This window comes from Phragmites australis, chromosome 9 (genome assembly GCF_958298935.1).
Source record: "Phragmites australis chromosome 9, lpPhrAust1.1, whole genome shotgun sequence".
Classification (NCBI taxonomy): Eukaryota; Viridiplantae; Streptophyta; class Magnoliopsida; order Poales; family Poaceae; genus Phragmites; species Phragmites australis.
In genome coordinates, this window is record NC_084929.1 from 23,088,937 (window position 1) to 23,107,744 (window position 18,808).

An 18,808-nucleotide genomic window follows, 5' to 3' on the forward strand; every position below is an offset into this window, starting at 1 on the left:
ACTCAGTCTATGTACCAGCCCCAGACACCATAACTAACCTCACCCTCATCCATAGATGGACCATTCCTTCCTCACCTCTCTCAACTACAATGTCTTCCTCAGCTCTACCAAGCCCACCCAAGAAACATTGAAAGATTTTCATTCCACAGGAGGTTGAACCGTGGATGTGCTTCTGTGGCAACCTTTGTAGGCTTCGCGAGTCTAAGGATATCTCCTACACCTATGGCCTACATTTTTTCATATGTGCCAACTACTAATATGGCAAGCCTCAGTATGGACCGTATGAGTATCCATCGGTATAGCGACATAAATCAGTCAAGTGGCACTTTCCACATCTTGTTCCATACGATTTCACGCACTGTTTTACTGATCTCACATCTTATTTTATTTGTCCAGTCTCCTCCACCTATCTGTGATTTCATTGAATGGCTCGACATGGAGCAAAATGAAGACCAAGAGCGGTGGGTCGATATGAGCATGCGGTGAAGGAGGGAAGCATACGCACGCTAGGAGTACGAGCAACAGCAGAAGAAACTACCGCTGAAGCGGCAGGAGGAGCGCATGAGGAAGGTAGCGCAGGACCATACCACGGCTCAAGCACGCGAAGCATAGAGGGCAAGGAAGCGAGAGAGGATTCGTCATGTTAAGGCGGGTGACCTTGATGCTATGAGAAAGAGCAAATATCATAGGTGCACTTTATTATAATTATTTGAGCCTTTAAATGATCTCAAATTAAAAAGTTTTCAACTACAAAGTTGTAGATCTCATCGAGATCTATAATTTTCACATAAAGTTTTTTTCCATCCGACTTCGTGTGAAAAAGTTATGAATTTTTAAGATGAGTTGTGACAGTAGCAAATGGTTCGTAACTAGTATCAGTACCAGTTCATGGCTAGAACTGGCACTGATACTGATTATCAGTGTCGGTTTGTAGTTAGAACCGGCACTGATACAGTCACTATCAGTGCTGGTTCATAGATGCAACCGGCAGTATCGGTTCCAGCTAAGAATCGATACTGATGTATTAGTGTCGGTTCCAGCCAAGAACCGACACTGATAGTGACTGTATCAGTACCGGTTCTTTGCTCCTCAGTCATTGTTCGTGCGCGAGAGTTTAAGAACTGGCATTGATACGTTTTCAGCATCGGTTACTATTGAATTAGCACTGATAGGACGCTACATATGTGATGAGTAATGTTAGGTGACATATTTCCTCCTTCCTCCTTCTCTTCTTCTTCTTTGTTCCTTTCTCCTTCTTCCTTCCCCTTTCTTCTCCTTTCTTTAGTCAAACACAATAGTAGCAGGCCAGCAGGGATTGGGTGCCAGACAGGGGAGGAGTGACGGTCAAGTAGGAAAAGGAGGGGAGACAGACACAAAAGGAAAACCCGTCGGCTTTGACCTTGGCCAGTGGAGGATAAGGAGGCTAGTGGGGCTTTTGCCTCTCTATCCTCACAACACTTGAGAGTCCTTCAATCTTCTCTATAATTTTTGGATATGAAAGATAAAGAAGAAAATGATAAGATGAGTAGAAGGAGGAAGAAGAAGAGGATAAGATGAGAAGAAAGAGAGAAAAAAGAGGAGGGGAACGAAGAAGAAGAGGAGATTAAGTTTTTTCTAAATATTTGATCTAAATTTATCACTAGCCTTGGTCCTAAAGTAGGATGATGGTCTAGGCTCATGTTAGATCCGAGAGGAGGAAAAGAGTTGGCTAGCCCCGAAGTCAGCCCAAACATTAAAATTTTGTATTCTAAACACTTTACCAAGATATTTATTTCCCACGATTTGCTGTAAAAAAACCGGAGAATGAAATGATAATCCGGAAAAACGATTTTTCGACTTATAAAACGTTACAACCATGTTTCTATTTAAGGATAAGGAGGTGGAGCAAACACGGCGTAAGGCTGGCGAACAGGAAACCAAGCTGAGAGGGTTTTGAGAGTTGAGACTGGTGCTTCGCGATTTTCTTGGGAGTTGGACAGAGCTGGCAGTAATTTTGCGCCTTATCAGTTATCACTGCCCTGCCCGCAAGCAAAATCCTTGACGACCCAAAACCTCTCAGCTCACTCGTCGGCGGAGCCCGCGTCTCGTCCGTGCAATGGCCGCCGCGGCGCTCGCGCTATCCACCTTCCTCCGGCCGCGGCCGGTCTCGCCCTTCCTGCCCTCCCCCGACTCGGCTCCCCACGTCCGCGGCCCGCGGCGCCCCACTCCGTCTCGCTTGAGCCCTCTCCGCCTCCCGAGGCCCCTGCTCTCCATATCAGGTTCGACTGGTGCTTTCCCTCTTGTACTTGCGGGCGCGGCTCGCCCCCTTTGTGGTGAACTCGCGTGGGGGGACCCTGCCTCATTGGCGACTAACGACCGCCTCGTCCGCTGCAGCTGTGGAAAAGACCAAGGCTGCCGCCGGCGCTTCCGAGGAGGGTGAGCTGGAGGGGATGCCGCCGGAGTTCTACGACGAGGTATATGCTCACTTCACACTGGATTGACAAAAAATTGCAACAATCAATGCCATCCACCTCCATTCACCCAAAATCATTGTTGGTAAACCCTGATATCCTGCAACCGATAGTTGTACCCTGTACCCGTACTCTGACTTCTGCAAATTGCTTGGTTCCTTCTAATATGCTATAGGCATATCTTCATCGATTTTCATTCATTGTTTATGCTTATATGAGTTGACAAATGGTGTTGGTATCTATGGTTCTACATAACTGTAGCAGCACCTATTTTTCTTCCAACCATATGTTACATGTATTTCCACATGCAGGAGTGGCAAGCCGGTCAGCGGGAGAGGACTAAGGAATGGCACACATATCGGCAGAAAGAGGAAGCTGAGGAGGAAAAAAGAACAAATGAATACCGAGAGATAGGCATGCGGCTGAAAGCTTACCCACAGGAAGAAGTTTGCAAAGCTAGGATTTTAGTTTCAATTTTCATAAGAGCTGGTGAAGATGTTGAAGAGGTAACCAAATGCCTCATTGTGCCTTCTTAAAAAGTTCAAATCATTCTCCCAATCTGCTATTCCATGTTTCTCCCTCTTTCTCTTTCTGATTGAGCAGCTAACTGTGGTTTTCGAGAATCATAGAAGATAGTCATGATACTAGAACAGAGGGTGAGACAAATGCAAACCAGCTAAATCACAGTACAAAGTTTTTCTAAGAAATATTCTGTTAACAAAGCATTACAGGGTTATGATGTTACTATATAAATATAGATCCTTGAAGTATAAAAGAAAATATTATATTCAAATCAACAAAGTAAGCGCTCTTGATTTCTTGGGAATTTCAGTGACCCAGAAAACACTTTGATATTGGAAATGATCGTAACAGTGGGTATCTTAGGTATCGCGCACATATTAAGGATTTACTTATTGTGACTCACTGCTACCTGCACCAAGCACTGTTATGTGCATCCTGCACCATGCTCCAGAGTCCAGCCTCATAATATCTACTCTCTGCACCTGGTAGGGCCATTGGCCATAGCTGTTGCTCAATGCATGCCCATAATCCCTGCTACTTTGCTACTTTTATTTCTCCCCTGCTACTTTGCTACTTTTATTTCTCAAAACATTACCATCTGACTCAAGTTAACTCCAAGTGGGCGTCAAAGTTTTGTTGCAATATTTTCTTCTGCTAATACATCAAGAGTAAAAGATAACACAGACATGATGTTTAGAGTTAGTTTTGCCTAAAATTGAATTTCGCTTCCAAGGTCAACTTCTATTTTTTGTACAAAAAATAATTTTCCGAATAGTGTATTTTATTTGTGAATTGCTACTTTACTCATATGCAGGAAATTGAGAAGGCTGCTGAGAGAGGAGAGCTTACTGAACTTGTTCTTATGGTCATTTGGAATCGACTTGATGTTGCTCGTCGTGATGTATGTAAAGTTTCTGTTTTGAATCACGTCACATATAGATTGTGTGGATTGTTTATTCTTAAGTACACTTCAAGTTCTTATAGTTTGGATTTTGAAGAAATTTTTAAATAGAAATACCTGCTGGAGCTCCTAGACTTCCCATTGTATTTCTTGTGTTTCTGTTTCTGTTAATCTTTTTAGAGTTATGTTTTTATTTTCACTTATTTTAATTTCTATTGCACAACCATACTACTTGATACTGTAACATGTAACTCCCTTCATTTCGTGCTTTTAATATTATTACTCTTCTTTCTCAACTATTGTTCTTTATGCTTTCCAAATTTCTCAGAATAGCAGAGAGATGTCTGAGAAGTTCTTTTGCTTGTAAGTTAATGTAAAGGGACTCTACTTTTTAGATATTTGACATTCTGTTCTACCTCAGGATGAGAGGGATGTCATCAGAAGCCTTGATCTCTTGTACAGAAGGGTAGAGGTATGCACCAAAGCTGCTCTTTTCTTTATCATTGTTAGATGAGTCTGTGTTCATATGAATCGAGTATTTAGATCAATTCTCTTTTTTCTTCACTGCCTCAATTTTTCTGTGATGGGCTAATTAGAAATCATAATCTGAATGCAGACAGAGATTTTAAAGAGTGAAGCAACTCCTTCCATGAAATTACTCGATGAACTTCTTAATCTTCATGATGGAGTTGATGATGACAAATGGTTAAAGAAATGTAGAAAGCGCATGCTACAAGTTTTTCCAAGAGAGGACCCATTCACCATAGTCTTTCCTGCTGGGTTCAACCTGGAGAAAGTATGTCAGTTCAATACAAGTGATCTCCCCATTTCTTCACAAGACTTGCTGTACTAGAATTGCCAAGACTTGAGAATGACTAATTTATGCAAGAATCATTAACAACTTTTAACTAACATGGCACCATTCTTAGATATAACTGCTGCGGTTATGGTCTTGTGCTGAAATATCACCTCCTTGCTATGTTCAAAATTATAATCTAGTAAATAAAAAAAATACAAGCCACCCATTAATGGCATTTAACATAATTATTGTTGAGCATTTTGTCATTCAGAACCTCTTTGTTTAGCAGTTAGTTTTTAACTCATTGACATCAACAGCAACATAATTTCTTTTGAAGCAAAGCATACATGATAAACTATAGAGAAAATATTGCAAGACATTGTCACATCCCTCACTGAGTCTAGAGAAAATCAATTATCCACATATTAGTTAATAGTTTGTGTTGCTGCCTTTTAAAACTACTTTTCTGAAAATTCTGAATGTTTTGTTTTCAATATTATCTCCTTATTTTGTCAGCATGAAGGGCGGATTGAGCTGCCGCCTCAGGATGATGATGTTCTTCTGAGAGTTGACTTTGTGAGGGAAGTCGATGAGCTGCTGAAAGAGGTTAAAGTTGAACAAGAAAAGAATAAGCTACAAACTGGATATGACCCAGAATCTGTTGTGACCATGTTAAAGCAGCAAGAGAAGCTGCAGGCTATACGTCAAGTGGAATCTCTCCTGGAGCTGGCGTCCTCCCTGAAATGGTGAGCACCGAAGAGTATGATTGAATGATTATGCTCTCCGCATAGAAGCTAGAAACCATTGACTTCACATGATACTCAACAATTAGAGCGCCGCCGTCAAGGTGAATCTTGGTTGTCTGCTAGTTAGACACCATTAACCGTTCTAGGTAGAGTCATGCCATCTGTTTCGGCACCAATGTACATTTGTATGTCTAGTGATATATATCGATGTATGTTTGCACTATTAATAGAAGACTATCTGCATCCCCTGATGGTCCAACTCCAATTGGATCTTCACTACTGCACTCATTTTGAACTCTCTTGCTGGAGATAGCATCCAGTTCCATCATAGATAAGGTAGGAGAGGCAAGTCCAACGTGAACCAGGTCAAAGCTGCAAGCCAACATGCTCTATTGTATCTGATGCGCAGAGAGAAATTGCGGAGAAGGTGGATTATGAGTTTTCAAGTGTCAGGAGTTCACACGAAAAAGGCACCAAGACAGTGAACATACAAAAACTTGTACAGGTGTATGGTGTTATGCGTGTTTTGAACAGCAGTAAGTTGGAACATTACAGAGGTATCATACATTGTCTGTACTCCATGTGCTCACTGGACCTGATGGTCCAATGCCTGAATTATTGCACAGGCAATCTATATATATATACACACACACTATTTCATATCGACGAAGGATTCGAAGGCCATCTGGAGCCTCGGGCGCCTCCCCATGACACGTGCCCCCCTCCCCCAGCCAACAATAGCCGTCGGATTTTCACGAGTCGCGTCGCAACACGTGGAACGCATTACTGCGTCCTTCCGCGTGTCCCCTACCCTGACCCTACGCGAGCGACGAAATCGCTCCCCGATGGCCAAGCCCTTCTCCCCGCATCCCGTTCCCCATCATCCCTCTACGCCGCCATCGACGAGTTGCCGCACCCCTTCGACGTCTCCTCCCACACCGCTGCCCTCTCCAATCTCCGCCTCTCCTTCCTCCACCCCCACCCGCCCCCTCAAGCCCTCCCTCACCCCTTCAACGCCCCGCATCCACGCGCAACTGCTCGTCGCCGTCGTCGCTCGGTCACCGGCGAACCCCGCCGCGACCTTAGGCCCGGTTCGTTCGGATCCGACCGCCCAGTCGCTCAGCCAAGGAGCCGCCTCCGTAGATCCCCTCTTCCTCGACCCTGCCATACTACCTGGTGGCCGGCTGTATCGTGAACCTGCCCCTGGTGACCCTATGGTGGACTACACTGGTCAGGGCGTCTACTTCGTGGAGGCCACCGCGAGCTGCATGCTCTCCGACATGAACTACCTCGAGTGCCCGCTCCTCATCCCCAAGGAGGAGCTGCTCCCTCGCCCCCCCCCCCCCCCCCCCCCCCAGGAGAAGCTCGAGGACCTCATCCTCATGGCTCAGGTTCGTTCACCTCTCGATTCCCTTATCTGATCCAAGAACTAGGAAATCTTCAGGTGCTAAAAAATTCGAGCTTTGCAGGTGACGAAGTTCATCTGCGACGGATTCGCGATTGGGACCTGCTTCAGCCACCTGGGTTCGACGGGCAGGGCGCGGTGCATTTCCTCAAGGCGACAGGCGAGCTGGCACGAGGGCTGCCGGAGCCATCGTTGGCACTGGTCTGGGGCCGCAATGCGATTCCAGGCCCTCCCAAGCTGCCGCGCGGTCCCCACTGTCGTTCACGATGTTCAGCTTCGTGGCCCATGTGGCTGAGATCTCGCCGGAGAGCATCGTGTGCATCACATATGAGTTCAAAGACGCGACGGGGCAAACCTGCTCCACCTTCGACACTATCACGACTGTGGTGTTCAAGTGATGTGCGCTAGCCATGGGCCTCCCCGATGACGCCGAGGTTCGGCTTGATTTTGCAGCCAGCACGCAGCACCTGCTCCACATCGTGCTGCCGTCAGTGGATGGCTACGACGGCAATTGCGTGTACCCAGTGGGCATAACCCGGATCAGCAAGGCCATGCATGAGGCATCGCTGGCGGAGGTGGTCAGCATGATGCGGGAGGCGAAGGAGGCACTGACCGTGCGGTTCATGGACTGGATGCGCGCCGGCGCCGGCGATGACCACTATAACGTGCCACTGGACTACGGCATGGTGATAGTGTCGGACGGGAGCGCGCACTCCAGATTTGTTGAGTTAATTTTGATTCTGTTTTCTTGCTTAGCTTGATTCGATCTAATCATCCAATGTTCTGGTTATCATGTTTGTTAATTTTGATCTTTATCACGGAAGGAATTGGAGGCCACTGGAGGCATCGACGCACTGTTAGCGTGCCATTTGCCGAATCTTTATCGCTGGATGTATACATGACTTCATGTGTTTTGCCCATTTTACTCTGGGACTTTTGTTATATCTCGCCTATGCGCCCAAATCTGTTTATAGTCATTGTATTCTTGAATCAATTGCAAGTTTGTGCAACCTTTTGATGGAGTAAGCTTAATTATGGTGCTGGGTTACTCATAGTTTCATGTGTTTCAAAATTATAATTTGCTACATGGACAAATTGCAAGCCTGTAAATCTAAAATTCATATATGCATTGATAGATTATTTATTAATGGAAGACATAGGTACGAGGACCTAAGAAGTTTGGGATGAATGGAGCTTTTTTTACGATATTTGTCGGGTGTAGGTTCTAGGGATGATTTAGCTTCTTACCATGTCTGTTTATGTGTATTTTGCAGAACACAAATGATAATTAAGTAAAGATATTGGCTAAGACAAAAAGCCCCTCCCAGGATCACAGCTATCTCCAGCCTTCCTTCAATTTTTTCTGGTGAGCATCATTCAAGGGATCACCTTTGCCATGTCATTTTTCAGTGTGCTACTAAAGTTCTATCTTTTTTTAACATAAATGTTGCACAAGAATGTAGAAGATAGCAAGTCAAAGAATTTGAGCCTGCCTTTCTCGAGATGAATTCAAAATTACAGTGTATGTAGCATAGTGCTATATCTTCCAAAATGGACAAAGGTAATCTGATGTATTGACATCTTCACATATGGCTACCTACTAATCCTTTTCGGGCTATGATTTAAAATATTTCTCCTTTTGCAATTCATGGTCAACATGTATGTAAAGGTCCACCATACTAAATGGATGTTACAAATTTGATCTTTGTGTTTTTGAACTGTCACAAAATTTGCAAATCCTGTGTCCAACTGAGATCCCACCTGACCTTTATGTATATGCATAATGTCACATGACAAGGTTAATTGATACATTGAACATATAATATCTACATGGTGATATTCGAAAATTAGGGCAGCAATATAATAGTTTTAGCCATAAATACATGTATGTGCCACTATGATCTCCTTAGCCACAAGAATTACTGTGTGTTGCATGTTATCTTTTATTCATGCTATACCTGGGAATATACTAGAGTTAATATTCCCTGTTCGAAGGAATAGGCATAATAGTCCTATCTCATCTCCTCATGAAGAATTCGATGGAGGCTCTTGGAGGGTCCGCCTCATACGAGTCCAAGAGACGACACAAGGCAGACGAAAGAGAGATCAACCTAGCTCTAACCGGGCCTCCCTAGTACCTCAAGTGGTCAGAAGTCCCCAATCACCTTTGATCAAGCTGACCACCCAGCCGTAGTTCCACACCCGGGTTGGTATTCGGTTATGGTCCAGCCTACTATCCTCAACATCAAAGCCTTTAGGACATTGGTCGACTGGGGTAGCTCGCTCAACCTCATCTTTACCAAAACGTTAGACAAGATGGGGATCCAAAGGTCGGAGCTCAAGACAGGAGCTAAGCCTTTCCGCGGTATAACTCAAAACTCATCAACCATGCCCCTTGGCTAGATCAAATTGCCGGTCACATTTGGCCAGCCTGACAACTTTTGTACAGAGAAACTGACCTTCGATGTTGCGGATTTTGAGATGGCCAACAACGTGATCCTAGATCACCTAATGCTAGGTAGGTTCATGGTCGTAGTTCACTACGCGTACCAGGTGCTCAAGATCTCAGGCCCTAATGGGGTAACCATCAAGGGAGATCAATGCACATCGGTCAAGTGCGATAAGCAGAGCCTTGATATGGTCAAATACTTCTATCGAACGGCAACTATTTCAAGAGGCACGAAGTTTAAGTGCCAAAAGCAACAAGCTGTCACCAAGGTCAAGGACTCCAAGCTCGTGAGCCTCGCTGATGCCTCTATGTCTGCTGCCACCACTAAAGGTGACAACAACGATGGTGCTAAGGATAAGAAGGCTGGTGGTGGCGTCAAGGCAGTGCCCCTCAACCTATCTGAACCAGTCAAGATGGTCAAGATAGGAGTCAGCCTTGATCCTAAATAGGAACTTAAGCTCATCACTTTCCTCTGGGAAAACCAAGATGTGTTTGTATGGCAACCGTTTGATATGCTTGGAGTCCCTAGGGAGGTGATTAAGCGTCGACTAGGTATGAAACTTAGCGCCAAACCTGTGGTGCAAAAGCAGCAAAGATTTACGGAGGATAGGAAGCAAGCCATCCAGGAGGAGGTTGAAAAACTCCTAAAGGCGAGCTTTATCCGAGAGGTCCATCATCCTACATGGCTCGTGAATCTAGTCCTCGTGAGGAAAGCCAACGACAAGTGAAGAATGTATGTCGACTTCACCGACCTCAACAAGGCTTGTCCCAAAGATCATTTTCCTCTTCTCACATTGAGCAGATATTCTACTCTACGGTAGGTTGTGAATTGCTATGTTTTCTAGATGTCTATTCGGGGTATCACCAAATTAGTACGGGGATAGAGGATGAAGAAAAAACTGCTTCTATTACTCCTTTGGGTGTATTTTGCTAGGTAAAGATGACTTTTAGTTTGAAGAGTGCTAGTGCTACACATTGATGATGTATTCAGAATTTTTTATAGCTCCAAATTGGATGAAATGCTGAAGCTTATGTTGATGATATTGTAGTCAAATCTAGAACCAAATATGCATTGATTGATGACCTCAAGGAAACATTCAACAACCTTAGAAAGTATAGTATGATGCTTAACCTCGAGAAGTGCACGTTCGGTGTCCCGTCTGGCAAGCTTCTCAGTTCCTAGTGTTAAGTCGAGGCATTGAGGCTAATCCAAGCAAAATCAAGGCTCTCGACTAGATGCGGTCACCTTGGATACTAAAGGAAGTTCAAAAATTGACATGATACATAGCAGCTCTTAGTCGATTCATATCCAAGATAGGCAAATGAGTGATGCCTTTCTTCAAGCCCCTAAAGAAACACGACCAGTTCGAGTGGACAGAATAAGCAGAGAAGGTTTTTCAAGACTTAAAAAGGTATTTATTGTCTCCATTAATTATAACCCCACCTAACGAAAAGATGAGCTCTTTTTGTACATTGCAGCTTCCCCACAAGTTGTGAGCATGGTCCTGGTGATGAGCAGGAATGCCTCGAAAAGAAGGCCAAGATCTAGAAGCCGGTTTGATATGTGCGCTAAGTCCTACATGATGCTAAGCTATGGTACCCGCAAGTGCAGAAGTTGATGTATGTAGTCCTAATGACTTCCCAGAAGCTATGGCATTATTTTCAAGCACACAAGATTACTGTCATGATGATGTATCCACTGAAGGATGTTATACACAATAGGGAGGCTACTGGACGAATCGCGTAATGGGCAGTCGAGCTCAACGAGTTCAACATAAACTACACATCACATACAAGCGTTAAGTTGAGAGTACTAGCAAAATTCATCGTCGAGTGGACAAATGTTGAGGAAACAAAGCCAAACGTGCCTAAGGACCACTGGACACTCTTCTTTGATGGATCGCTAACGCTTCAAGGCTCGGGGGCTGGCATCATGCTCAAATCTTCAACGGGTGACAAACTCAAGTACACTGTTCAATTAGAATTAAAAGCTTCCAATAATGTTGCAGAATATGAAGGAGTGGTAAACGGGCTCCGTATAGATATATCACTTGGAATCAAACGTCGTAAAAGGGGACTTACAGCTAGTCATAAACTAAGTGCAAAAAGAGTACCAGTGCTTAGACAACAATATGACAGCTTATCTGAGTGAAGTAAGAAAGTTCAAGCAAAAGTTCGAAGGGCTGAAAGTAAGCTTGAAAATATCTGCTCCATATCCTAAAAAAGGGGTACGAATGGTCTTATCCGGATACAGATACAAATATTTTCAGATAGGATATAGCTACGGATATTCCTTATCCGGATAAGGATACAGAAACGCTTTTTAGGCCGAATACAGATACAGAAACAGATATCCGATTAGATTCAAAACGGATAATATCCGTTTTTCAGTTTTTCAGATTCATAACTTAGAGATAACAAGATTCAAATGACTATATTTCCTAAACTATAAGTCTGATTTACAATCTGACTATACCATTATTATCCTTGTAATTAAATCTACAAAACAAGATCCCACTTGGCTATATTTTGATAGGAAGAAAATTATATGACAAGTGGGCCCCACATGTCATACTCTCAATTGCCTCAAATTTTGGTATGGTTGTAATTCAAATTTAGGCATAATTTAAGGGGTCCTTATCATTTGATAGATATCCAGATCCATAGTTGTATTCGATTCGTATGCGCACCATATTTGTTTTCGATATTATCTATATTCGTTTCTATATTCAAGATTTTTGTATTCATTTTCGTTTTCGATTAAAAGTAAGGATAATGAAATGAAATGACCATTATCCATCTGTATCCAATCCGTTTTAACCCCTAGCTGAAAGTCACACACATTTGGAGAGGCGAAAACTCCACTACTGATGTACTCGTTAGGCTCGCTTCGTCTTGTTCTCTCACACCTATAGGAGTCTTCATCGAGAAACTCATCAAACCATATGTCTCGATAACCTTGAGCACATATGCTACCCAACTCAGCTAGTAGTCTAATCGGGTCAGCAAGGTAGAATCCGCAAATACGGAAGCTGCACTACTCAAACGCAAACCGACTTAGATGACCCTATTCCGAGTCTATCTCAAAGGTCGAGAGATCTCTAACGATGATGCATCTGCAGAGAAAATTGCTCATAAGTCCACGTGCTTTGGTAGGCGGCAAGCTCTTCCAAAAAGTGAGTAACAGAATCTTGATGAAGTGCATCACTCAGGAAGAGGGTAATAATATATTGCTTGATATACATGGAGGCATGTGTGGTAATCATGCGTCTTACTGCACCTTGGTTGGAAAGGTTTTCTATTAAGGATTCTATTGGCCAACTACCCTCCAAAATGCTTTCGAGCTGGTCAAAAAGTGTGAAAGCTACCAATTTTTCAGAAGGCAAACCACATGACCAGGCCCAAGCTCTACAAACAATTCTTCTTTCTTGGCTTTCTTTATGTGAGGCTTGGATATCCTGAGACCATTGGTGGTTTCAAATTCCTATTCATGGCTATCGATGCGTTCACTAAGTGGATTGAGGCCAAACCCGTGGGAAAGATAACCTCATAAGCGACTTAAAAGTTCATGAGGAGCATAATTACTCAATACGGTATTCCGCATCAAATAATTACAGATATAGTGGCCAGTTCAAAAGTGGAACCTTACTATGTTCTATGAATAATTTGACATAAAAACTTGTTTCACTTCAGTATCTTACCCTCAAAGTAATGGTCTAGTTGGGCGTGCCAATGGTATAGTCTTGTAGGGTATCAAAACTCGGGTTTTTGATAGGCTAAAAGCTTACTCAAAACGTTGGGTAAAATAACTTCTCTCGGTACTATGGGTTATTCGTACCTCGACTAACATGGCCTCCGGTGAAACTCCTTTGTTTTTAGTCTACGGAGCAGAAGCAGTGCTTCTGACTGAATTGCGGTTTAGATCACTACAAGTGGAAAGTTACTCGGAAGAGACGCAAAAGCAGTTATGAGTGAACAACATCAATCTACTCGAGGAGTACCGTGATCGAGTGTCCATACAAGCGGCTAAGTATCAACAAGTATTGTGTAGATATCACAGTAAAAAAAATTCAGCCTAGGAAACTCACTACTGGGGACCTTGTTTTACAAAAGGTGCAGAAATATGCTAAGCGCTATAAGTTATCACCTAAGTGGGAAGGACCGTACATAGTAGTCAAAGCCACTCGACCTGGATCAGTACAACTATCTACTCCATACGATGAAAAGCTAAAAAACTTGTGGAACATCGATTAACTCTGACAGTTTCATTCATAGATAAGGTAAGTTAAAGGTAAGTCGATTATATTTTGATCAGACTGACAACCCTATTACATATTTTTCTTTCTGACCTATGTAGCTAGCGTAAAGTTGATAAAAAGGATTCACCTAACTATTGCAAATAGTGAAGATCCACAACCTCCAAGAGTTCAGAAGTATGTAGACCCCTATTTGCCCTTCAATGAGTCGAGGAACCTTTTTTACTCCTCCTTGGGGCGTCAACTAATCACCCTAGGAACCGACTGTCGACCAGCATAAAGGCCAGAGAGAGTGGACAAGGCGAAGACCCTACTAGAGCTGCTGATCAGCGCCAACAATGCCGAGTGACCCTCTGCGGGATGTGGAGGTGATCTGGCGGTTGTGGATGGAGAAGACGACTGCGCTTTCTTCACCACCAAAGGCTCGGGGGCTCCATCAACGAAGGCCTCGTTGGTGACCTGGTCGATGATCTTGTCAAGATCACCACCATCGACGTCTCTCACTTGTGCAGCCCATGTCATTGACCCCTGCACTGTTCGCTCTGCGGAATTGGCGTCGAGCAAGAACCGGAGGTGCCGAGTGAAGTGTCGATGACCTCCAACGGACATTTTGTTCCCTCTCCTCTTAGGCCTCTCACTCGATTCCTCTTCATCAGAGGAAACGACGATGACTCCTGGCGGAAACATGGAGAGAGGCTGTGGAGTGAGAGATCCTACTTCTTTGATTTATGGACATTACTCGGGAGATGACGGTGGAGTGGAAGCCATGGTTTTAAGTTCCACGAGTTCTACTGAGTAGTACGTAGCGAGAAGGAAAGGATATTGGAGTGAAAATGAACGGCTTTGGGTCCCCCAATTTATAGTCACAGGAGCAGTCAAAATCCAATAACAATGGTTGAAATTTTGAGGTCACCTCGGGTGCACAGTGATTCAAAGCTGACGTGTGGTGTGGAATCCGAGACATCACCAAGGTATTATGGTGCATTCAATCTTCATGTAGAGGGATGCCACATCATTATGACACTTCAAGTAAAAGGTTGTGGTGAAAACGAGCACGAACAGGAGTGGGTTATTAATATTCACCTGTCGATTGCTCGAATTCACTCGATGACCATGACATAACCACAACCATACACCCGTAGGTTTACGCCTTCGAGCATGTGGTCGAGAATAATGAATCAATGCTTACGCTCTACTCTCCACTCATTCTAGTCAGCGAGCAGAGTGTTTGGGGCTACATCGTATAATTTCGATGCTTATGCTTCATGCTCTGTTTAAATATCATGCTAACCAGAGGACCAAGAGTTATATTGTGTAATGTCAGCAATAATGCTCTGCTTTCTACTCAAACTCAATTATTGAGTGAAGAGTCTGATGAGTACTATTGGCCTGATCTTCTAATAGGTAGCGATAAGTCGGTGGGTGGAGAACTCGATGTTGATGATCCAAAGGCTTTGACCCGAACAGATCGTCTCCCTTGCAATCACTACACCACAGCTCCGATGGTTATCAACCGTGTCGCGCGGTTGACCTCGCCAAGAAGGCTCAATCCCTGCAAGCGTACCGAGAACACAAACAAGAACGTAGAAGATGCAATCTAAAATATTGTGAATTGAATTCAAGCACTCGAAGTCGGGGTTCCACAAACACTTGCGGCGGCCTAGTCGGTCCGGAACAAGAGCGAAAATCTCACAACTATGTGTAGATCAATATCTACGCAAAACCCAACCCTAATTAGGGTGGCGGCTACTGTATATAAAAGACTAGGGTCGGCCAAGGACCCCTGGATGTGTCCCTAATGGACTCCAACACGTTACACGGCCCAACGACCCAAAAGATGGTGGTGCAGCACCCTGACAGATTCTGGACGTCGCCTTGTTTTGATGATTCCCGTTGACTGAGAAAGAATTTGGACATGGGACCAGTACCGTTGGAAAGCTTATCTCCTTAGCTTTCCAACCATGTGTAGAACGTCAAAAAGGAAGTCCGTATGCGTCCTGGTCGATGATTTTAGTGCGGACTGGTCCTGGACTCCGAAACGGACTCGAACTGGATTGGACCTCCACCTTGGCTTGGGCGCCCATAATGTTCTTCTCCCGTGTTCCTACGTAGCAATACATCACAACTATTCAGTAGCATCCCATCCTCATCAAAGTATAAAGGAACACTAAGGAACGAGCTCACCTCATGATTTAGTTGACGTGCACGAGCTCGTGTCAATGGACCTATTGTTGGAGGAATACTCGGTGTGTGTGTATCCGAAAGAGTGATGTCCTCATCATCCTCCCCCTCTTGAATTGGAGTCGTCCTCGACGCAATGTCATCTTCTTCTCCCAAGTAAGGCTTTAAATCTGAAATGTTAAATGTGGGACTAACCCCATAATCTGGAGGCAACTCAAGCTTATATGCATTATCATTGATCTTTTCCACAATTTTAAAAGGACCATCAGCTCGAGGCAGCAATTTAGACTTTCTCAAATCAGGAAACCTATCTTTGCGCAAATGTAACCACACAAGATCACCAATTTCAAAAGTAATATGTTTCCGACCTTGGCTACCATAAGTTCTATACTTCTCATTCATCTTTTCAATATTTTGCTTAGTCAACTCATGCATTTTTAGAATCAAATCAGCACGTATCTTAGCATCAAAATTCAATTTCTTGGATGTTGGTAAAGGAAGTAAATCAATAGGGGCATGGGGGTTAAAACCATACACTACCTGAAACGGACTTACCTTGGTGGTGAAGTGAACTGATCTGTTGTAAGCGAACTCAATATGGGGTAGACACTCTTCCCACATCCTCAAATTTTTCTTCAAAACAGCCCGCAACATGGTGGATAATGTGCGGTTCACAACCTCCGTTTGTCCGTCGATTTGAGGGTGACATGTCGTCGAAAACAGCAGCTTTGTCCCAAGTTTATTCCAAAGTGTCCTCCAAAAGTGGCTCAAAAATTTTGCATCACGATCTGAAACAATGGTGTTAGGCACTCCATGCAAGCGAATGATTTCCCTGAAAAACAAATCAGCTATGTTTGTAGCATCATCACTCTTGTGACAAGGTATAAAATGTGCTATTTTTGAAAAATGATCCACAACGACAAATATACTATCCCTCCCCCTCTTGGTCCTAGGCAATCCTAAAACAAAATCCATAGAAATATCCTCCCAAGGCACACTAGGAACAGGAAGAGGCATATAAAGTCCATGTGGGTTCAAGCGAGACTTAGCTTTATTGCAAGTAGTGCAGCGTGCCACGTAGCGCTCGACATCGCGCCTCATCTTAGGCCAAAAGAAGTGAGTAGCCAGTACATCCTCGGTCTTCTTCACTCCAAAATGTCCCATCAAACCACCTCCATGCGCTTCCTGCAAGAACAATAGGCGAATAGAGCTAGCTGGGATGCATAGCCTGTTAGCACGGTATAGTAATCCATCATTCAGCACATATTTATTCCAAGTTCTTCCTTCTTTACAATGTTCGAAAGCATCTTTAAAGTCCAAATCAGTAGCATATAATCCTTTAATTGTTTCTAAACCAAAAATCTTATGATCGAGTTGGGACAACATGGTATAACGTCTAGATAACGCATCTGCAATGACATTGTCTTTACCTTTCTTGTGTTTAATGATATAAGGAAAAGACTCTATAAATTCAACCCATTTAGCATGACGTTTGTTCGGTTTGGCTTGGCTTCTAATATGTTTCAAAGCTTCATGATCAGAATGAATAATAAACTCCTTAGGCCAAAGATAATGTTGCCATGTTTCTAAAACTCGCACTAAAGCATACAACTCATTATCATAAGTCGAATAATTAAGAGATGGCCCATTCAATTTCTCACTAAAATAAGCAACGGGTTTACCTCCTTGTAGTAGCACTCCTCCAATTCCAATGCCGCTAGCATCACATTCTAACTCAAAAGTCTTACCAAAGTCCGGAAGTTGGAGTAGAGGTGCATGCGTAAGCTTATCTTTCAGCGTATTAAAAGCTTGTTCTTGTGCTGGCCCCTATTGGAACGGAACACCCTTCTTTGTCAACTCATTGAGTGGGGCAGCAATGGTGCTGAAATCTCTCACAAAACGCCGATAGAACCCTGCAAGGCCATGAAAGCTTCTCACCTGTGTGATAGTCCCAGGGGTCAGCCAGCTCTTGATGGCTTCAATTTTAGCTTCATCCACTTCAATTCCCTGTGGAGTAACAACATAGCCAAGAAAAGTAACTCTATTCGTGCAAAAGGTGCACTTGTCAAGGTTAGCAAACAAACGTGCCTCTCTCAAAGCAGTAAAAACAGCACGTAGATGATCAATGTGTTCTTCATATGACTTGCTATAGATCAAAATATCATCAAAGTACACCACCACAAATCTTCCTATGAAAGCACGTAAAACCTCATTCATCAATCTCATGAAAGTGCTAGGTGCATTAGTTAAACCAAAAGGCATCACTAACCACTCATATAGACCGAACTTAGTTTTAAAAGCAGTTTTCCATTCATCTCCCAATTTCATTCTTATTTGGTGGTAAACACTACGCAAGTCAATTTTCGTGAAAATAATAGAACCACTCAACTCATCAAGTATGTCGTCTAGCCTAGGAATAGGGTGACGATACCTTATTGTGATATTATTAATTGCTCTACAATCAACACACATGCGCCATGTACCATCTTTCTTAGGAACCAAAAGAATAGGAACAACACAAGGACTAAGGCTCTCTCGTACGTACCCACGGTCCAAAAGGTTTTGGACTTGTCGCTGAATTTCTTTAGTCTCCTCCGGATTGGTCCTATATGCAGCGCGGTTTGGCAAAGTCGCTCCCGGGATCAAATCTATTTGGTGCTCTATCCCTCTCAATGGTGGTAGCCCCGGGGGTATCTCAGCTGGAAAGACATCCTTATACTCCTGCAAAAGGTTAGTGACAGCAGCAGGCAAAGATCTAGGTATATCATCAATTGAAAATAAAACCTCTTTGCATACGAAAGCATAGCACAAAGTATCATTATCTTGAATTTCAGCAAGGTCAGATTTAGTAGCAAGCATAACACCACCCTTTAACTTAATGCCTTCGGACCTAGGTGTGTTCTTCTCTTTCTTAGGTGAAAAAACAGATTGAGCTACTTGCTGATTTTCAGATTCCAAAACACGTTCTTTCTTTTCTTTTTTAGCTAAAGCTTTATCACATTGCACAATTTCAGCAGGTGTCAAAGGAAGCAAAGAGATTTTCTTTCCCTTGTGCATGAGAGAGTATTTATTACTTCTACCATGGTGTGTAGCATCAGT

At 43.5% G+C, this 18,808-nt stretch overlaps 1 protein-coding gene and 1 pseudogene across 2 annotated transcripts; both read left to right on the top strand.

Annotated features, from left to right (window-relative positions):
* Positions 1–1,894: 1,894 nt before the first annotated feature.
* LOC133928827 (protein PALE CRESS, chloroplastic) lies at positions 1,895–5,664 on the top strand. 2 transcript variants are annotated; one of them, XM_062375323.1, is made up of 7 exons: positions 1,898–2,258; positions 2,374–2,453; positions 2,762–2,956; positions 3,787–3,873; positions 4,295–4,345; positions 4,490–4,669; positions 5,189–5,664. In XM_062375323.1, exons 1-7 carry the CDS (start codon positions 2,096–2,098, stop codon positions 5,420–5,422), a joined length of 990 nt encoding a protein of 329 aa, XP_062231307.1. In that variant the 5' UTR covers positions 1,898–2,095; the 3' UTR covers positions 5,423–5,664. The 2 variants fall into 2 exon arrangements, with proteins under 2 accessions (XP_062231308.1, XP_062231307.1); XM_062375324.1 differs by lacking the exon at positions 4,490–4,669 and having other exon boundaries at positions 1,895–2,258.
* Positions 5,665–6,251: 587 nt separating this feature from the next.
* On the top strand, positions 6,252–9,068 carry LOC133929784 (acyl transferase 5-like; annotated as a pseudogene).
* The last annotated feature ends 9,740 nt before the right edge of the window (positions 9,069–18,808 follow it).